General features: G+C 53.7%; 2 protein-coding genes across 3 annotated transcripts in view; one reads left to right on the top strand and one right to left on the bottom strand.

The window, feature by feature from the left end:
* ADAMTSL5 (ADAMTS like 5) overlaps positions 1-2,285 on the bottom strand; it is a 35,022-nt gene extending 32,737 nt beyond the window's left edge. Inside the window, exon 1 of the mRNA XM_083422045.1 lies at positions 2,225-2,285. Within this exon, the coding sequence (XP_083278171.1) occupies positions 2,225-2,278 (54 nt within the window). The 5' untranslated portion in view covers positions 2,279-2,285. The remainder of the gene's footprint in view (positions 1-2,224) is intronic.
* A 317-nt stretch (positions 2,286-2,602) lies between these two features.
* Positions 2,603-19,673, top strand: LOC310668699 (serine/threonine-protein kinase PLK2-like). 2 transcript variants are annotated; one of them, XM_083422041.1, is made up of 15 exons: positions 2,603-2,741; positions 4,944-5,051; positions 7,841-7,957; positions 8,960-9,089; positions 10,998-11,085; positions 12,236-12,331; positions 12,645-12,843; positions 13,729-13,867; positions 14,479-14,546; positions 15,641-15,737; positions 16,456-16,527; positions 17,385-17,547; positions 17,679-17,808; positions 18,510-18,620; positions 18,742-19,673. In XM_083422041.1, the coding sequence occupies exons 1-15, from the start codon at positions 2,628-2,630 to the stop codon at positions 18,928-18,930; spliced, it is 1,821 nt and encodes a 606-aa protein (XP_083278167.1). In that variant the 5' UTR covers positions 2,603-2,627; the 3' UTR covers positions 18,931-19,673. The 2 variants fall into 2 exon arrangements, with proteins under 2 accessions (XP_083278167.1, XP_083278166.1); XM_083422040.1 differs by having other exon boundaries at positions 18,045-18,620; positions 18,742-19,321.
* Positions 19,674-21,385: the final 1,712 nt, after the last annotated feature.

The following is a 21,385-nucleotide window of genomic DNA, read 5'->3' as shown; positions in this document are numbered from 1 at the left end:
AGTGCCGCAGCAACAACAGAGAGGGTGGGTCCCTTTCCACTGTCTCCCATCTCTGGTGCTGGGGCGCCCCCTAGAGGCACACAGGCTATACTGGCCTCCCGTGATGGTCATTGGATTTGAGGAGGAGGGCTTTTCCTATCACACACTTAACAGGGGGGTTGGCACTCTTGTGCAAGACCCGCTTCCGGGCAGGGGGATGCATCCAAACTGTCACAGGGAAAGGGAAATGAAGAAAAGATCTGGGAAGTGTGGGATAACAATTACTCAGTGCAACATCCTCACAAACAAATCAAGATGAGTCCTCAAGGAGACACCCAAGGAAGGGGCCTGATGCAAGTCAGACTATGGCTCCGTAGAGCCTGCTGGCAGCACCTTCTGCATGCCAAGCAGGAGTTCCACGCCACTCGCAAACTAACCACCTGGCCTCGGTGGTTAGGGTGGGACCTCAGGTTAAGAACTTAATTCTGAAGGTCCGTTCTTAATCTGAAACTCTTCTTAACCAGAGGTACGTCTTTAGCTAATGGGGCCTCCTGCTGCTGCCGTCGTGCAATTTCTGTTCTCATCCTGAAGCAAAGTTCTTAACCCAAGGTACTATTTCTGGGTTAGCAAAGTCTGTAACCTGAAGTGTCTGTAACTTGAAGAAGTGTCTGTAACCCAAGGTGCCCCTGTATTCATAGAATCGTAGAACCATGCAGTTGGAAGCAGCACCCGAGGGTCCTCTAGTCCAACCCCCTGCAATGCAGGAATCTGAGCTAAAGCATCCGTGACAGATGCCTATCCAACCTCTGCTTAAAAAGGTTTCTAAGCATTCCTGCAGCAACATTGATGTTCACTGCTCTGCTCTGGTCCCATTCTGATGTTTTCACTGCAGGTGCAGCTCTTTCTATGTGCTTCTCTCATTCACTGTTTTTCAGCCACTCACCTCTTTGCATAGTTGGGGGTCCGTATTGCCATGTCTAGTGGCACAGAGAAGGCTCTGCCCCTCGTTGGCTGACATCCTGCGTGGGGCACGGACTGCTCCCCAACATGCCTGGGATAGCTCAGTCATCCACCCACAGATCTCTGGGAGATTCACGATGGATAGCTCAGCCCGAATGGTTCGAGTCCCTCATGGGGCAAAAGATTTCTGCAGGGGAATCTCTACACTTCTTTGATTCTATGATCCCAGCAAAGCAGCAGGTGCTTTCGATATTCTTTCGCAGGATACTGGACTGTCTTCTCTGCTTCATGTAACACTTTGAAACTTTGTCTATTGTCTCTGATTTCTATTGGGAGTCTTTTGAATACGAAGCAGAGAAAATTCATAACCAAAGAAATAAATGGTCCACAACTCTGGTTATGCTCTCTATGTAAATGGGTCTTCTTGGCCATGATTGTCCACTTTAATGCCTAGTTTTAAAAAGAATAATAGAATTGCAGAGTTGGAAGGGACCCCCAAGGGTCATTTAGTCCAACGCCCTGAAATGCAGCAATCTCAGCTAATGCATACATGACAGATGGATTGTTTTTGCGTTCTTAGCAGTTTTTAATTGTCTTACGTGTAAATTGTCTTGAGAGAGTGGCTTAGAAGGCAATAAATTGCACAGAAATGGATGAACGCAAACGATCTGCCTCTGGAATTGTGGTATAAGATTAAGGAACCTTGGTATCTTTGGTAATCACAACTTTATTGTATTATGGGAAAATATCAATAAAATAAATCTCACCAGGTAAAAAGAACTTAGGAGACTTGCAAATGGGGAAAGGTTAACCCACAATATTTGCATGATGAAAGGCTCAGGAGAACCATTTTCTGCAATTGGGTGGAACTTTTAAAATCGTACGTTTCAAACAAGGACCTGCACGGCTCCCAAAACAGAAATGCCCTTCTCCTAAATTACGTGTTCGTTTACTATCCTTTTGTAGAATTATTTATCGTAGAAGCATCTCTCTGACGGCCTCCAATCAATAAAGGGTTAACGAAGGAATGACTAATACCTCAGTCCAGGAGGGGGCGCAAGTGCCGCATCAGCCTCAGCCACAGGCGCCATCTGGGTCCATCAGCACCCCACCCCCGACAGTTTATGGGGGGAGAAGTCCCACCCATGCCAGCCCAGAAGGCGAAACCCCCGCCCACCTCTGGGCAGACAAACCCTTCAACTCAGACCTGGCGGAACCGACACCTGGCTGGGACTTCGCCTGGGAGACTTTGGGGTTCCACTGCCCACGGGTGGGGGGCACCTACCTGGACCTCGCCTGTCCGTGGACTTTCAGGGTGCTGGAGCAGGTGGGCCCACATCCCTTGGACCTAATCCGGATGCTGGAAGTCCGCCGAAGAACCAAGCGCAGCTCCTTAAACCGATTCCTTTCGCTCCAGTTTGCGCTTCGGCATTTCTCCGCCCTCCTCCCGGCCAGCGTCTCGTCCCGGTGCTGCGCCGCTTCTGCTCCGGATCGCGGATCCCCGGCCCTCCAAAGGGCAGAGGAGGCTGCCTGGGCAGCAGAGGCCCCCCTGGCCGGCCCCCCTTTCTCTCCACCCCCAACCCCGCCTTATAAGAGGACCTGGCATCGGCTCCCTCCTGCCCAGAGACTCTAAGGAGCAGCCGGAGGAGTTTGCAAAAAAGAGGGTGGGAGGGGGTGGGGGGCACCCGATGGGGCGGATGGAGCACCCCGCTTGGAGGAGGGCAGAAGGCGAGAGCCTCAAATACTTCATAGAGGATCCGAGCACGGGGACGCTCTACAAGAGAGGGCAGCTTTTGGGGAAGGTAAATAATTCTATGGTGGTTTTGCAATTTCCTTTCCTTTCCGCTTGCCTTAGGGATTTTGCAACCTCGGTTAAGAATTGCAACTCTAATTTTTTGGTATTTTTAGATGACGTTTGCGGGATTTTCTGCCCTCTTAGCTCGTACACAGGGATGCGTCGGGTGGAAATGGGCCTGTTGGAACAGGCGCAGACAGAGACCCCCCACTTTCATAGCGGTGTGGGGTGGCGGCAGCAATAAAGTTTCCTCTCTTTGGGGAGGATTTGCAAGAATGACGGCTCCCCGTTGGGGGAAACTGAGTCACCAGGTGAAGAGGCGAACCAAGGTCACGCAGGAAGAACTCTTGTGGAGAATCAGGCGCCCCCTTTTTCTCTCAGGTTTGAGCACAGGACCCAGGCGTCCGAGTCCTAGATCTGATCTGATCTTATCTGTTTTCTTTCCTCTGAACCCCTTGGAACGAAACATGGGGTCCATTTCACACTTCTCACACACGCGCGCGCGCATTTTCAATTCACGCATCTAAATCTGCAAAACCTAGTTTTTCTTAAACTGCATTGGCTTATGTTCACATTTTGGGTTCCTTCGTCTTCCTTCTTCCGCTGGTCTCCCCACGCCGAAGGAGTTCAGGGACCATTTTTTTTCTAACGGAGTTTGCCCCTTTTGCAACATATTGCGCGTCTGTCTTTGCAGCGCCCGGAGATCTGGGTAGAGCCGCGACGAGGTTTTTCCGGAGCTCCGAGCCCGGGACAGGCTATTTGGGGAACTGCGGGACGGGGGTCAAAGGCACAAAAGGCAACTATGCCCCTCCAAATCCACAGCAAGGCAATTCTGCTGTCAGGGTCAGATCGGTTTTTCTCCCCAAGCACCCGGCAAGCTTCGGAGTCTCACAGAATCCTTCATCATCCAGCTTTGTTTTGCAAATACATGATGAGAAGTGCAGTGGCTACACGTGCTTAATCCGGAGTGGGTCGATGTTTTGCATTTGGGGAGCCGGGACTCCCGCTCTGCCCCCAACAAGTCACAACACCCACCCACGCCCCCAGGACTCAGGAGTCCTGCGCGTCTGAGCCCCTTTCCCAGCTTGAGCCCAGAGACATCCGGATCGGGGGGTTTCCCACCCGCCCCTTTCTCACTCTGGGTCTGCTCCGCTTTCTCCCGGGTGGGGTCGGGCATGCCCGGGCTCGCTACAGGTGGGGGAGAAAGACCCGCCCACTCGAGGCGCCAGCCAATGGGGAGCGGGAGAAGCAGTCTGCTTTGGGTTTTGAGCAGAAGATGCCCTTTGATCGGGGCGAATCCTTACCCGGAGACGCCAGCGGGGCTTGAACCTGGTCTCCTTCTGTAGACCCAGCAGTTCTGCTGCGGCCATGCCTCTGGCGCACTTGTTCCACGGGAGGTGGGGATGTTAAGCCTGGAGAAGAGGAGGCTCATGGAAGATGGAGCCAACTGGTTATCGAAGAATTGTTAGACAGGACGACCTCGGAAGAAGGTGGAGGACTCTCCTTCCTGGAAGGTTTTTAAGCAGAGGTTGGGTGGCCTGGATGCTTGAGTTGATATTCCTGCCAATAATAATAATAATAATAGTAATAAATTTATTACTTATAGCCCGTCCATCTGGCCAGGACTCCCCAGCCACTCTGAGCGGCTCCCAACAGAATATTAAAAACACGATAAAACATCAAACATTAGAAACTTCCCTAAACCTTCAAATGTCTTCCAAAAGTCAGACAGTTCTCTATTTCCTTGACATCTGACAGGAGGGCATTCTACAGGGTGGGCGCCACCACCAATAAGGCCTTCAGCCTGGTTCCCTGTAACCTCACTTCTTGCAGGGAAGGAACCGCCAGAAGGCCCTCAGAGGTGGACCTCAAACTATGGGTCTGAATTGATGGCCTCAGAATTTTGGGACCTCAGAGGCCATCCATCTGAGGCAGCAGGACAAGCCTGTGACCAGAGGGAAGCAGCAGCACAGACCTGGCTTTGGAGCCAGGAAATGAATCATAGAATTGCAGAGTTAGGAGGGATCCCGAGGGTCATCTAGTCCAACCCCCTGCAATACAGGATTTGCAACTAATGAAGCCTGTGTCTCTGTGTGTGTTTTAGGGGACACACAGCCCACCCACTCTCCCTGCAACAACTGGAGTTCCACACCTGCCCCGGTTCCTGGCTGACCCCCACCTGCCACCCTCTTCCTCTCTTTCCCCTCAGGGCGCCTTTGGGAGATGCTACAAGTTCACAGACACCTCCACCAACAAGGTCTATGCCGTGAAGGTCGTGCCTCAGTCCCGGGTCTCCAGGTTGGACAACCGAGGGAAGGTGAGCCCAGATATGATCATGGGGTGGGGGAGCCCCTGCAAATGATTATTGTACTTGGTGCCATCTTTAGCTGGGTGCCCCTGTGGGAAGAAGACCCTTCTTCCCTCTCCAATGCCATTAAGCACCCCACCTCCCTTTTTAAAATTTGCTGCTAAGAATGGGTTCCTTCATTTGCCCTCCTCCCTCCCCACCATTTTTCCTTTCATGCTATGTCTTCTCGATTGCAAGCATCTTTTTTTTTAGCTGGAGAGTAGGATAAAAATGGGATGTGGGTGGCACTGTGGCCTAGGACTTGCTGATCAGAAGGTCAGCAGTTCAAAACCCCGCGAAGGGGTGAGCTCCCGTTGCTCGGTCCCTGCTCCTGCCAACCTAGCAGTTCGAAAGCACGTCAAAGTGCAGTAGATAAAAAGGTACTGCTCCGGCAGGAAGGTAAACAGTGTTTCCGTGCGCTGCTCTGGTTTGCCAGAAGCGGCTTAGTCCTGCTGGCCACATGACCCGGAAGCTGTACGCCGGCTCCCTCGGCCAGTAAAGCGAGATGAGCGCCGCAACCCCAGAGTCGGTCACGACTGGACCTAATGGTCAGGGGTCCCTTTTCCTTTACCTTTAGGATAAAAATGCTTTAAGGAAGGCCCTTCCTCTCCTTTCTCAATATTGGGGGACACACACTTTTCTTTTCCTGACCCCTTTATTCCCACCTAAAGGGTGGCGTTCCTCTGCACTTGAGCATTTAAACAAGGCTTAAAATCATTCAAAGTAGAAGAAAGTGGGCAAAAGGAAGCTTTTCTTCCTCTCCTGAAGCTGGAACTCATGGGCAAAGTTGAATTCCAGTAGATTAAAGAAGGCAGCACAAACTGTGGAACTCCCTCCCACAGGAGACACTGACGGCCACCAGCTTGGATGGCTTTGAAATGAGGATTGGAGAAATTCAAGGAGGAGGCGGTGGCTTTGGATGGCTGCCAGCCACAATGGCTATGCTCTGTCCTGACAGTCAGAGGCTTCCGAATCCCAGTTGCTGGAAACTGCTGGAGGGGAGAGCTGCTCTTGTGCTCGGATCCTGTTTGTAGGTTTGTCATAATGGTTGGCCACTCTGAGGACAGGATGCTGGGCAAAATGGGCCATTGACCTGATCCAGCCGGCTCTTCTTACATTCTGATGGAACCTCCAGGTCCAGAGGCAGTCTATCTCGATTGCTTGGTTCTTAGGGGTATTTGGTCACTATGAGAAGAGAAGACTGGAATCGATGGGCCCCCTTTGAGTCTGATCCAGCAGTTGAGCTCTTTTTAGTTTCTTATGATTCCTCAATGGAGCCTCCATGGACAAGCCCGCCTATCTTAGAACGCTGGAGTGGGAGAAGGCTGCTGCTCTCAGGTCCTGCTAGTGAGTTTCCCTTTGGGGTGTCTGGTTGGCTCCTGTGAGGGCAGGATGCTAGCTGCGATGGGCCTGATCCGCCTACTGCAGGGCTTTTCTCAAATCTGAGAAAACCTAGCCAGGTGGGTGGGGTATAAGTAAAAAAAATATTATTAATTACAGTGGTGCCTCGCAAGACGAAACGAATCCGTTCCGTGAGTCTCTTCGTCTAGCGGATTTTTCGTCTTGCGAAGCAAGCGGAATAGCGGATTAGCGGCTTTTAAAGGCTTAAGGGATTAGCGGATTAGCTGCTAAAAGGCTATTAGCAGCTTAGTGCCTTAGAAAAAGGGGGTGGGGAGCGGAAAAAACCCCCAGGAATCGCAAGGCATTTTCGTCTTGCGAAGCAAGCCCATAGAGAAATTCGTCCTGCGAAGCACCTCCAAAACGGAAAACCCTTTCGTCTAGCGGGTTTTCCGTCTTGCGAGGCATTCATCTTGCGGGGCACCACTGTATTATTATCATCTGTGAAGCAAATGCATCTGGGGGATCTGATCTGTGATGGATGTGTGACCCTGCCATGACCCTGCCCCTCCTGATCCCAGCGCAGCTCCGTGCCTCCACTTCCCCATGACATTTTACCCAGCCAGTGGCTTAGCGTGCATTGCTGGTGTCTGGGGCACTGCCCACCTGTGCAGGGGGGAGTCCAGCCAGCTGACGTGGCCCATGGCGGGCAAATCCCCCCAATGTCGGCAGAGAGGAGTGCTGCACCAGGCCATGCCGAGGCTGCCCCTTGTCTGCTTCCCTCTGTCCTCACCATCCAAGAGCGAGTGCTAGCCAGGTGGCCCTTCGGCAAGGGGCCCGGGGACATGGTGGCTGGCCCAGGCTGGGCTCCGGGCACTTTGGCAGACAGGGAAGAACAGGGATTCCCTTGGAAGCCAGTGCCTGTTTTGCACCCCTCAAAATTGTGTGCCCAGGGCCACGACCCCCCAGTCCCCACACTACACCCTTGCCATCCTGGGATCAGAAGCTCCTTGGGGCAGGGACTACTGCAAAAAGCACCCAGTTGCATAGGATGTGAGCTAAGAGGCCGCCAGGCGCCATGCAGCCAAAGGGATCCTGCCCCAAAGAGCTTCCAGTCTAAGGTTCTGGAAAATGGGGAGACTGCCAAAATGGGGGGGGGGGGGAGGAGGGCAACGGTCTCTAGCAGAGGCAGAGGCCGGCGCCTTCCTTTCTCATTGCAGATTCTCCATTCGCTTTGCTCTCCTTTGTCCTTGGACATCGTAAATATATATACTGTAGATATTGCTGAGTTTCTCGCTGACTCCAGCACCTGCACCCATGGCTCCTCTCCTCTCTGCTGGCGCAAGGTGGGTGGGTGGGTGGGTGTCTCTGTTGGCGCTTCAGCAGGAACCTTGTGGTTTTCTCCCCCCCACCCCCTGCAGGTCGAGCGCGAGATCGAGCTGCACAGCCAGCTCAAGCACAGGAATGTTGTCGGCTTCCACCGGCATTTTGCTGACCAGGAGAACATCTACATGGTCCTGGAGTACTGCAGTCGGAAGGTGAGAAAAAGAGAGAGAAAGGGAGAGCCAGAGCAGAGAGGGAGCTGACGGGCTGGGCCCTCAAAGGGTTTCCTTCCTTCCTTCCGCCTGCAATGGAATACATAAAGTTGTCCATAGAATTGCAGGTTGCAATGCAGGAATTGGAGTTCAAGAATCCCTGGGAAAAAGTGACTCAGTTTACTCCAGTGTTTCTGACAAATGCCCAGTCTGCTGAAGTTGGCCATTGGAGCTTCTTGACAACACCACCCCTTGCTCTGAGGTCCAGCTCTGAGGGCCTTCTTGGTGGTGGTGCCCTCCCACCAGATGTCAGGGAGATAAATAACTACTCAGTTGTTAGAAGACATCTGAAGGCAGCCCTGTATCAGGATGTTTTTAATGTTTGATGTTTTATAATGTTTTCATCTTCTGCTGGAAGCTGCCCAGAGTGGCTGGGGAAACCCAGCCAGATGGGCGCGGTATAAATCATAAAATTATTATTCTTTGTTCAGAAGGTGCTAAGAAGTTGGCACCCTGAAGCTTTCTTTGCTGTTCTGACCCACCTGCCATCTCCTAGAAGAGGCTTGCAGTTGCATTGCTGCCTTGCAGCAGGTTGGACTAGATGACCTTTGGAGTCCTTCCAACTGTACACTTCTACAATTCTTTGCTGGCCTGGCTAAAGCCACTCCCTCCCCAACAGAATGTGGAGAGTCTGGCACCAGTATTGTCCCCGGCTGCCCACCCCATGCTTTCCCCGGCGCAAAACCAAACAGAACTTCTCCCTCTTGAGTAAAGATTTTCACCAGGGGCCCCATCCTTTTCTGCCATCTCAGGCCACGCTCTTTCACATTGCAGAAGCATTGCACAAAAGGGCAGGCAATTCCACAGATGCAGCTGTCCCCATAAGATTTCTTTTTTTTGGGGGGGGGGTGCAATTCAGCCCTGATGACCTGTGGGGAGTGGCACCCTTTGGGACCCTGGGATTTGGAGTGAGGCTGCTAAAACCCTGGTGTTCTCTCTCTCCAGTCCCTGGCCCACATCCTGAAAGCCCGCAAGACGCTGACGGAGCCTGAGGTCCGCTTCTACCTCAAGCAAGTCATTGCTGGCCTCCAGTACCTCCACCAGCAAGGCATCATTCACCGGGACCTCAAGCTGAGTAGGTGTCTGGCGGCTGGGGGAGGGGGCCTCCAATGGACCTGTGCTGGGTGTGCTGCGGTCGCACCTGTGAGACCTGTATGGGGTGCTAGGGGAGGAGTCGTACCTCCGATGGGGTACCACCAGCCTCATAGCCCATGCTCCACACCACTACCAGACATCAGCTCCGCCCCAATGGCTCAGAGCAACAACCACCCCCCCCACCAGTGCACAATCTGTAGATTTTTAAGGTTCATGACAGGGTGTGTCATTTTAGAGGACGAAACTTAATTTTTGCAAATTTGTTCAGTGATGGGCCTTAGAAATATGCTTTGGGGCCTGAGGAATTCTGCTGGGACAACATTTTGTGATGAGACAACATTTAGCTTGTTTGATGAAGATGCACCTAAATGCCTTTTGGAAAACCAAAGAATTTTAATTTTGCCTTCTGAAAATGTTAGGTAATCAATAACAACAACAATCTATAATAATCTATAATATAACTGCAAATACTTGGCAGTCATTTTTAATTATTTCTATGCATTTTTATGCACATTTCGCTTACCAGGCGAAATTAAACTATATTCACTTAAACAAAACATCTTTCAAATCATGTTGCAACTTTTTAGCACCTCTTGTTTTTGGAATGTGAAAGCTGAGAAATGCATGGAAGGTGTGAAGGGTCCTTTTTCTGCCTTCATCGCTGGGAGAGACCCGCTCCCTGTTTCTGCACCAGAAGAGCCGATTTGTTCTCACACCCGCCAGGCAAGGGATGGGATGCCGTTATTGGCACTGCAGCGCAGGAAGAGTTAATCACCCAGTGCCCCCAATTCGCTCTCTGTCCTGGGACCCTCCTGGGCTTTGGAGAGGGGGTTAAAAATATACACAGCAGCCCAGGATGACTCTGGAGGGGGCAGAGCGAATGCCTGCAGGGTGACCTCATGGCCCTATTGCCAGGGGCGGGAGGCTCTGAGTGCGAACGCTGATCTGATTTAGCCTGCAAGGGCAGAGCAAGGATCTCTCTCACACACATGCACAAGCGTCTCTGCATCCTGAGCCTCCAGCCGACATCGTGCATTTGCAAAGAGCCCGAGGTCTTCCAGACAGCCTGCTTATCAAGAAGTCGTGCTTTTGCAAAATTTATTTTTATTTGCAAATTTAACAAGGGAAAGGTGGGAGGGGAGATGCAGACCTTTCCTGGCAGACCACGGCACCCATCCTGGTTTGCCTCTGCAGAGGTCTGCAGGGCCTCCAGACCAGACTGTCACTATTTGGGGGTAGGATTCGGTCCCATGCCCGCCAATTGAGGTCACAGGCCATTCTTGCACAAGGAAACCCATTCTTTGGAAAAGTGAACTTGTTGTAACACACACTTCCCTTTTCCAGTCATAGAATTATAGATTTGTAGAGTTGGAAGGGACCCTGAGGGTCATCCAGCCCAACCCCCTGCAATGCAGGAATATGCAGCTGTCCCTGACGGGGCTCGAACCTGCAACCTTGGCATTGTCTGCACCAAGCTCTCACCAACGGAGCTCTCCATAATGTTATTGTTTGTACCCCACCCATCTGACTGGGTTGCCCCAGCCGCTCTGGGCAGCTTCCAGCAGATATAAAAACATGCTAAAACCTCAAAGGTAAAAAAGGGCAGCCACTGACCCCCCAGCCTCCAAGTTTATTCTTCATTCTGTTCCTTCTTTTCTGAAAGGAGCGCACACAGCACAAACTTTGGCCCGCTTTGTCCCCACAAGAGCCCTGTGAGGCAGGCCAAGCTGAGAGACTGACTGGCCTACAGGGAGTTCCATGGCTGAGTGGCGAGATCTGAACCCGGATCTCCCAGGACCCCACTGGCTCTTTTCTGGGAGCAAGTGTCCGGCACTTAGTGTGGGAAAGGATGGGACTCTCTATACCTCTGAACTCTTCATGTGCTCAGGTAACTTCTTCATCACGAAGACCATGCAGGTGAAGATTGGGGACCTGGGGCTGGCGACTCGTGAGGAGCAGGCTAACCGGAGGAGAGGGTGAGTATTATGGGGTGGCTGGGCAGAGAAAGGGAGCCTTGGATTTCCTGGTGGGGTAAAGGCAGACATTAAAGCCTTGGAGTTGCAATATTTAGTCATTCCTTCCTTTGATGCATTTGCATCCCACCTTTCTTAACTCCAAGGGCCTCAGGGGACCCCCCGCCTGCTTCTCTCCCCTCCCTCCCCACTTGATCCGCACAATGGCCACTGGGTAGGCCCGACTGAGGGGCAGCAACTGGTCCCCAAGCTCAACCAGTGAGATTCCTGCCTGAGGGGCAAGAGTTGAACACTGGCCTCTCCCAAGTCCTGGTCTGACACTTTTGTAGGTGTCCTCGGAAGGGAAACGTCTTGTTCCAATGGGGACTACTCCTGAGTGATTCTGCAGCCTCTGTTTCTGATGGGGCACAGAAGGATCCCCCCTCATTTCTCCCAGGGTTCCTTACACAGTGGTACCTCGGTTTAAGAACAGTCCTGTTTACGAATGATTCAGTTTATGAACTCCGCAAAACCGGAAGTAGTGTCCCAGTTTGCAAACTTTACCTCGGTCTCAGAACAGAATCCAGATGGTGGAAGGACACCGGCACGGGAGGCCTCATTATGGAAAGCGCGCCTGAGTTTAAGAACGGTTTCGGTTTGAGAACAAACTTCCGGAATGGATTAAGTGCATAAACCGAGGTACCACTGTATATCCACCCGGATCCTTCAGCTTTCCAGAGCAAGCCCTGCCCAGACCTCCACGGAGGAGGAGGAGGAGTCTGCAGCAAATCTGATCCAGTTTTTCATCTGGTTGTGGGTTCAAATCTCCCACCTTCTTGCTGGTAGAAGCCTCATAGGCTGTAGCCCAGGGGCAGAGCAGTTGCTAGGCATGCAGAAGGTGGCAGGGTCCACAGCAGGGTGACTGAGAGAGATGGCTGAGTCTGAAACCCTGGACAGTCGTTGCTGCCGGTCAGTGCTGGGATAGATGGAGCAATGGCTGGACTCGGTATAAGGAAAATTCCTCTATTCCTGTTTAATTCAGAATGATGCGGACTAGCATCTTGCTGGATTTGCAGCTCTAGAGCACCCGTCCTGCATGCAGAAGGGAAGCCTGGCTTCCTCAGTGTTGCTGTTGCTTTCCTCCTTCCCTAAAGGACCTTTCCTCTCCCCACAGAGTGGTCTGTGGGACCCCCAATTACCTGGCTCCTGAAGTCATTGCCAAAAAGGGGCACTCGTTCAAGTCGGATGTCTGGGCCCTTGGCTGCATCATGTAAGTAACACTGGTGGAAAGGAATAATAGAATTGCAGAATTGCAGGCTTAGAAGGGACCTCCCAGGGTCATCTAGTCCAGCCCTCTGCAATGCAGGAATCTTTCACTCATGGTGGGGCTCGAACCCACGACCCTGGCATTAAGTCTCCTGCTCTACCAACTGAGTTATCCTACATGCCTCTAGGTCTGTTTTTGCTTTTTTGTCAGTCATTCTCTATGTTTTATGTACAAAATGAAATAAAGGATCTATAGGGTCCCCTCCTTGGCTTTCTGGCTGACCCACTGCTTCTTTTTCCTCACCCCACCCCCCCAGGTACACGGCCCTCACGGGCTGCTCCCCCTTTGAGATCACCCACAAGCAGGAGATGTACCGCTGCATCCGGGAAGGGCGCTACCCCACCCCCAGCCGCCTCTCACCCAGTGCCAGGGACCTCATTGGGAAGCTGCTGGCCCCTGATCCTGAAGCACGGCCCACCCTGGAAGAAACCCTCGCCCACGAGTTTTTCACCCAGGTGGGTGCCCAGGAGCAAAGCAGCTCCCAGACACAGTGGCTCTGCAGGGTCTCTGACTTGAGATCTCTTCCAGCAGGCTGGGCAGAGGAACATGAGCTAAGATCCCAGTTCTCATGAGGCCATGGGAAACTAGCTTGCACCCAGGGAGAATGCCCAGACCCAGACTGGCAGAGTCTTAGGCTCTACCCCCATGCTGCAGTTCAAAGTTGGAGTGAACTGTTTGCTAGCAAAACCACCATCTGCACAGACTTGGCCTAGTGAGTAGAGCAGCTCCTTCCTGGTGGTCTCGCTGCATGAAAGTCAGTTGCTGAGACGGAAGCTCCCTGCCTCCTCTCCAGAGTTTCCCCCAAGCAATCAGAGACTAAGCCAAACTCTGCTCCACCCTTTTCATGCCTCTCCTGGTTCTGGGAGACCAGCGGGGAGGGGAGCTTCTCGCAGCAGGAGGGGGAGACTCCCATGGCTCTTCCCCTCTCTGCCTCTTGGCCTCCTTCCTCTCCTGCTTCAGCTCCTGTCTCTGAGTCTGGACTTCTCTCTGCCACAGACTCTCCCCGCACACTAAGACCTGTTACTTCTTCCGCTTTCAACACCTCCTCCTCCCCGTCTTCTCCCTCTGACCCTTCATTGCCATCCCACCACCCCTCTCTGAGCTCTGAGCCTTCTTCCTGTGTGGAGAGAAGAAAAGGAAAAGAGGGAAAGGGGAAAAGAAGGGGAAAGGGGAAAGGGAAAGGGCCCCATTTCCAATCCAGGTCGACATTTCTCACCCACAAGCAACTCTGCTTTCGCCTTGAGCAGCCGGGATGTTCTCCCACATTCTGCTGCTTCCCCGATTTGCACGCGTGGCTTGGGAGCGTGAAGGGACTCATCCTGCTCTCTCTCTCTCGCCAGGGCTTCACCCCGACCCAGCTGCCTTCCCGCGCCTGTCATTCTGCCCCGCTCTTTGTGCTTCCCAACCCACTGAGGAAGTTCTTCCAGAAAGCGGCGAAGGTTTTCCTGCGTGGCTCCCTGTGCCAGGAGACCCGGACAGGTGAGCCTTTGCTTGCGAGGGGTGGGGTGAGGAGACCACCAGGAACTCCCCCCCAAATGGGAGACCATCCTCCACAGTCTAGCAGAGAGGGGACAGTGCTCTCCACGTACTCAGAGGCAACCTTGCTTTTCAATGGAGCCCTGGGTAAGAGGCAATGTAACAGTAGAACCGCTGGATCAGGCCCAAGGGGGCCCCTCTAGTCCAGCGTCCTGTCCCCACAGTAGCCAAATTCCCTAAAAATCTAGGAATCATGATAGACTGCCTCTAGACCTGGAGGTTCTCTCAGAAGAGCCATGGCTGTCTCCTGTGGCGGCAAGTTCCACAGTTTAATGATGCACTGTTTGAAGAAGGAGACAGCGCTCTCCACAGGCTCAGAGGCAACCTTGCTTTCCTCGATTAATCCTTCAGTCCCACGTAAGGGGAGAGTCAGGTGCCATGCAAAAGGGCAGGAACGTGTGCGCCCCAATTTTGAAACAAAATCTATTTCGGTTTTAAATTGGCATTACTGGGCATGACCCCATCCTCTTTCCCCTGCACGGCTGAGCCATCAGGGAGTGAGCCCCCCCAAAGGCTGCGAATCTAATGGGGCCCCTCTTCTGCCTCTCCCCCAGTGAGCCCCCCACCCCAGGAGGCAGAAGGGATGCCACCACTTGGGATGCCTGCCGAGACCCCCAGCCTGGTAAGAAATGGCTCTGTGTGTGTCAATCAATCCGGGTCGGACTTTGGTAGTCTTGGGTAATAGGGCACCCTGAGTGAGGCCAAAACCTGGGGCCCCCCAATGGATCTTCTTGGCGTCCTTGTGCATGGGAACTGCCCATATCACGGAGACTGATCAACTGATGGATTGATTTGTGAGACTGAGCAGCCAGGAAGTCCCTGGCTAGAATCTCACTGGACTTACATGACTGGCTGGAGGCAAGACCAGGGCGCCCAGCCTCTGTTGTTCCTTCTGCAGTAAGGGGAGAGCAGCTACGGACGCCAAGGTGAGCGAGAACATGCCCCACCCGGGGGGGGGGGGAGCAGGACAAAGGCGGCATCCGTAAATAGTCTGGAAAATCATTTGATCTGAAAAACCAGAAATGGAACATAATGAAATTATAGCTCCGTTGGTTGGAGCATGGGACAGATAACTCCAAGGCTACAGGTGCAAGCCCCCATATTCCTTCATTGCCGGGGGTTGGACTAGATGGCCCTTGGGGACTCCCTTCCAACTTTATTATGATTCCTTGAGGAAAGGTAGACTATGAATGCAATGAACACAAGCACACCACACATACAAATAGAATCATAGAGTTGGAAGAAACCACAAGGGCCATCGAGTCCAACCCCCTGCCAAGCAGGAAACACCATCAGAGCACTCCTGACATATGGTTGTCAAGCCTCTGCTTAAAGACCTCCAAAGAAGGAGACTCCACCACACTCCTTGGCAGCAAATCCCACTGTCGAACAGCTCTTACTGTCAGGAAGTTCTTCCTAATGTTTAGGTGGAATCTTCTTTCTTTCTGTAGTTTGGATCCATTGCTCCGTGTCCGCTTCTCTGGAGCAGCAGAAAACAACCTTTCTCCCTCCTCTATGGGACATCCTTTTATTTGAATCATCCTCTGGTGATTCAAATGGCGCCTAGTGATGTCCAGGCGCAAACAATCTCTGAGGTTCATGGGGGAGTGGCCCACCCTCTTCCAGATGTCCTCAGTGGGGGCTGCAGGGGGGCTTCCCAGTCCACCCTGTTCTGTGGGCTTTACAGGCTGCTTCTTTCTTCTTGTCCTCTGGAAGGAAGTGGAAGAGGACAGCCAGAATGCCACTGAGGACGCAGCCACCTTCCCCGTCTGCTTGCTCATGAGGGGCTCCTTGAACGTCAGCCGGGAGGCGGGTGAGTGGCACCACAGAGGCCAAGAACTGGGGTGCTTGCGGCTGAGAGTCTGGGGGATCTCCTGACTGGGCAGAGCAGGAGTGAAGCAGCTCCTTTTTCCAGCCTGAGGGCTGCTTGCCAGAGACCCAAACAGACAGGATGACAGGAGGCTGTCCTCTGTTTCTGCATTGCAGGGGGTTGGGCTGGATGACCCCTGGAGTCCCCTTCCAGTTCTACCATTCTGTGGTTCCAGGGGTTATCAGAGCTGAAAGATGCAGAAACATTGGGCCACGGAGCCAGAGGGAGGTGTGAGCTGGGAAGAAGCGGGTAGCCTGGGGAGGCTTGTGGGGGTCAGTGACAAAGGCAACCCCAAACTCAGCACCCTCCTTCTGTGCTGCTCTGGGGTGGCTCCAAGAGGCCTCCAGAAAGGGAGCTGCAACATTTGAACCCCAAAACCTCTAATTTGGAATTTGGGGCAGGAAGGGAGGAGAAGAGGGGTGGGGCTGGGATGCACCTTAATATCCAGGCACAGCCCAGCTCAGGACAAGGCTCCAGCAGCTTCCCATCTCGGCTGTCCCATGTAGGAAGCAGGATCCCGGGCCGCTGGATGCAGCAAAGCGCTCATGAAATGGGGGCCAGGAACCTGCAGGGTTTGGAAGGCTGTGGGGGGCAGAGATGCGGGTGGAGAGTCTGCCCCCAGTGCCCGCTGCTTCTCACTCCATCTCTGTCTCTCCTCCAGCCGATGCTGAGAGGAGCATGATGGCCAAAGTGGATGAAGTTCTGCGGACCTGCCTGAAGACCATCCCCCTGGGTGAGGCTCCCTATTGTTTGCATGCCCAGGCCCAGGAACTGGCTGCGTTCTGACCTCCCACCCCCTGTCCCTGGAAGGGACTGTCTCTGCCTGACTTAAATGGCCACCTTTGGGGTCACCCTCATGTCATCACACAGCCTGGAAATGTCTGCGCAGCACCTTGGAGGAGTGAGAAACGACCTCTTGGAAAGGAAGGTTGAGGGTCCCATCTTCAGATTTCATTTCTTCCAGATTTTGGGGAGGGGTGTCAGTAAAGGAGCCCCTTCTTATTCTGACCTGGGAGAGCTCAGTTGGTAGAGCTCGAGACTCTTAATCTCAGGGTCGTGGGTTCGAGCCCCACGTTGGGCGAAAGATTCCTGCATAGCAGCAGGTTGGGCTGGATGTCCCTCGGGATCCCTTCCGACTCTGCCATTATTGGATTCAGATCAGAAGCAGCAGCAGCGCAGCAGAATTCTTGTTATTTAAATTTGTATCCTGCCCTTCATCTGCAGATCTCAGGGTGGTCAGCTATGTTAAATTACAATATAATAACCACGGAATACATAACAAAATAAGCACAAGAAAGAACAACACATCAGAAGGGTCCCCTGAGGGTCATGTAGTCAAGCCCCCTGCAAGGGAAGAATCTCAACTTGCATCCCCTCCACCCAATTTGAAACCACAGCAGACCCTGCTTAGCTTTGCAAATAGGCTGGAAGGTTTGTTTTTTGCTGCACCCCTAGGAGGCTATAAAGTACAGACCCGATTTTAGAAAATGCAGGGAGGGAGATAAAACCTAAAGGAGGGTTTTTTTGGGGGGGGGGAGTTGAGCTCCTCCCCCCCCCCGCCCAAACGTTTCCTTCCTGCCTTCTCTGCAGCGGAAGAGGATCCCGAGGGGCCCCCAAGGGCTGGACCCGTCCAGATGGTCACCAAGTGGGTCGACTACTCCAACAAGTACGGCTTCAGCTACCTGCTCTCGGACGGCTCCACCGGAGTGCTCCTGGCCGATGGGACCCACATCGCGCTTTGCCCGCAACGCCAGTGAGTGCCGCCCACCCTGTTTCCTGCTCTCTCTGTGAGCGCAGAAGGGGCTGAGGAGGGCAGGGGAAAAGAAGCTGGCTTGAGCTGCCTCCTGGTTTCTTAAAAATCTCTCCTCCCTGCACCCCCCCCAGGCGCGTCTGCTACTGCCCCGAGCTCCACGAGGCCTTATCCTTCCCGCGGAGAGACGTGCCGCCTTCGCTGACCATGAAAATGGGGGTTCTCCACTTCTTCAGCCGGTACATGCAGCAGCGACTCCTGGAGGTGAGCAGAGCAGGATGGGAGGCGAGCAGCCAGGAGATGACAGCTGGTGCCCCCCTGAACCCCAGTGCTTTTTAAATTGTATCCAATATAAAATAAACTGCTGTAGAGTTGGAAGGGACCCATAATTTCAGGGTTGTGGGTTCAAGCCTCATTGGGCAAAAGATTCCTGCCTGGCAGGGGGTTGGGCTACATGACCCTCAGGGGGCCTTCCATCTCCTCTTCTTGTTGTTGTTTAGTCATTTGGTCGTGTCCGCCTCTTCGTGACCCCCTGGACCAGAGCACGCCAGGCCCTCCTGTCTTCCACTGCCTCCCTCATTCTGGTAGCTTCGAGAACACTGTTCCACCATCTCGTCCTCTGTCATCCCCTTCTCCTTGTGCCCTCCATCTTTCCCAACATCAGGGTCTTTTCCAGGGAGTCTTCTCTTCTCATGAGGTGGCCAAAGTATTGGAGCCTCAGCTTCAGGATCTGTCCTTCCAGTGAGCACTCAGGGCTGATTTCCTTCAGAACGGAGAGGTTTGATCTTCTTGCAGTCCATGGGACTCTCAAGAGTCTCCTCCAGCACCATAATTCAAAAGCATCCATTCTTCGGCGATCAGCCTTTTTTATGGTCCAGCTCTCACTTCCATACATCACTACTGGGAAAACCATAGCTTTAACTTCCATCTCTGCCATTCTACAATTTCCCCTCCTCCTTCCCCAGGGGGGTCACCAGCAGGCAAGTCCCACCACCTCGCTGGACAACCTCTGCCTCCTGCACTTTGCAAAGTCCCAGGAGGCACTCTTGATGCTCTTCAGCGACGGGACCCTGCAGGTAAGAGTCACCTGGGTGGGGTGGGGTGGGGAGGAGGGGTCTCCATCTTACGGTTTTTCTTTCCCACCAAGTTGTTTCTACATATCCCTCACTTCCTCCCCTTTCTGCCCCCCATTCCCAGGTCAACTTCTACCACGACCGCACCAAGCTTGTGCTGAGCCCCACATCAGCTGGGGGGTACCTCCTGACTTTCGTGGACCGGCAGCGCCAGAGCAGGACCTTCCCGCTGGAGACGCTGGTCCTGCGAGGTTGGACGATCCCCTTGCGAGAGCGCCTCAGCTACGCCCTGAGCATGCTGCACTGTCTGTAGCAGACCCCTCCCAGCACCCCCCTTTCCCTGAGCCCCCTTACACTCCCTGCCCTGTCACTCGCAGGCTGCTGGCCAGATCCTGCTCTGCCCCCCACGTGGGGTTGGGGCGGGGGGGGGGGGCTCTGTGCAAGGGATGGAAATCCAGGCAGGGTCCTTGTGCCTTGTAAGGAGCAGCCTAGGAGCAAGCAGGTGGTGAGGGCAGGATGAGGCCGGAGACGGCAGATTGGGGTGCGGGTTTGAATCTCATGTTGGGTGGGATATTCCTGCATTGCAGGGCGTTGGGCTGGATGACTCTTGGGGTCCCTTCCAACTCTAGAAATCTATGAGGATAATAAGCAAGTGGTACAGAAAGGGGGCAGCTGTGGGTCCCGGTGGGGTTGGACAGCCAGTGGTTGGGGGCGAGGGGGTTGGGGGTCTGGGTGGGGCTTCCCACACGTTGCCATGCTGGTTGTGGAGGCTGGAGGGTGGTGGTTCTGTGGAGCTGGTGAGGAGGAAAAAGTAAGGGGACCCCCAAGGCGAGGGAAGGAGGGTCTCTGGTGGCTGGAGGGTTTTGATCTGTGGGGTGCAAGCTGACTATGGGAGAAATGGGGGGGGGGTTAGTGGGCAGAGCAGGATTCTTGCCCATGGCCGCCCTCAGGCAAGCAGCGGCGATGACGACCGCGGCGAGTGCTAAGCTGTTCCCTGTCCCAATACAGCAGCTCCCTCCCAAATTCCTGTTTTTAATTAAAGCAATGTGACTCAGACCATTTGACTCAGGCTTCTTTCTCATGTTTTGTCCCCACAACAACCCTATGAGGTAGGTGAAGCTGAGAGCCAGCGACAGACCCCCAAGTTGGGGCTAAACAACTGAGTTGGAATTCAAACCCAGGTCTCTCCCAGGTCCACTGCCTCTCATTCCATATTGTCTACACCGCCCAGCAGAGATGGCTCAAAAGGACCGGCCAACAAGCTGCCACTTGGCTATGATAGCTCGGTCAGGAGACTTAATCTCAGGGTTGCAGGTTTGAGCCCCACATTGGGCAAATGGTTCCTGCATTGCAGGGGGTTGGGCTAGATGACCCTTGAGGTCCCTTCCAAATCTATCATTCTCTGGTTCTCTGAACATTCACTTTTGGGCAAAGCAAGATTCTAGTCCTGTTTTGAAGACAAACTTGTGTTTATTCCCAAAGGTCTACTAAGATTCAAGTCATCAGCATTCTGACTTAAAGGGCGGATTTGCAGACATCCCGTAATCTCAAAAGTACAGACCAATGGGGGGGGCAAACCCCTCCCTGCATCTTTGCGCCATCGGCTTCCCCTGGGAGGTGGGCAAACCCATCCTTGCGGGGCGGATCCTTCCTCCTCAGCAGAGAAGTGGGGCCCTCTGGCTGTTGGCTCTATAGGGTGATGCTGTGGGAAAAAGCTACTCCAGCCAAGGTCGCCTGGCCACCCCCCATCGCTGCCCCCGCCCTTTGCAGATTAAACCTCCAGGAGCGACAAGGTCCTTGGGACAAGCATGTCACCACCTCCTGGGGAAACACAGCGCAGGAATGCGACTGCTGTGGGGCACGTGCATTGGCTGCTCCACTGAGGATCAGGCCCCCCCGGCTTGGTCGGGATCTCTCTGGGGGTTTCAGAGGAGCAACATTCAACCCCGGGACCTGCATGCAAAGCCATGGTCTTAACACAAAGCTGTGGAGTCGGGTTCCATATTGTCTGCACAGGCTAGCAGCAGCTGTCCAGGCTTTCAGGCAAGGAGATGTCAGGAATCAAACCTGAGACCTGCAAACCTGCTTGTACACCAGGGAGACACGTCCTGCTCAGGCCCTTCTTGTCTCCAGGCTGCATTTCCACCAGCCGCCTCCCCCCTGTAACTGCAGCCCCCCCCCCAACTTGCCCCTTGCCCTCCACTCTGTGGTGCCAAAACCGCAGGTGGGACCAGCTTGGAACCTGCAGCTACGCAGCCGTGATGGCTGCACTCACCTTCCCCTCTTGGAGACAGCAAATGCTTCTGAATGAGACCAGGATGGGATAGTAGAGCCTCCAAGCCCAGGGGCAGTCTACCACTGAATACTAAAGGTAAAGGTACCCCTGCCTGTACGGGCCAGTCTTGCCAGACTCTAGGGTTGTGCGCTCATCTCACTCTATAGGCCGGGAGCCAGCGCTGTCCCAGACACTTCCGGGTCACATGGCCAGCGTGACAAGCTGCATCGGGCGAGCCAGCGCAGCACACGGAACGCCATTTACCTTCCGGCTGGTAAGCGGTCCCTATTTATCTACTTGCACCCGGAGGTGCTTTTGAACTGCTAGGTTGGCAGGCGCTGGGACCGAACGACGGGAGCGCACCCCGCCGCAGGGATTCGAACCGCCGACCTTTCAATCGGCAAGTCCTAGGTGCTGAGGCTTTAACCCACAGCGCCACCCACGTCCCTACCACTGAATACTAGACAATGGGAAACAAGCACTGGGCAGTGCC

Source organism: Podarcis tiliguerta (genome assembly GCF_965153285.1).
Source record: "Podarcis tiliguerta genome assembly, chromosome: 18".
In the NCBI taxonomy this organism is placed as follows: Eukaryota; Metazoa; Chordata; class Lepidosauria; order Squamata; family Lacertidae; genus Podarcis; species Podarcis tiliguerta.
This window is presented reverse-complemented; position numbering and strand designations above follow the sequence as displayed.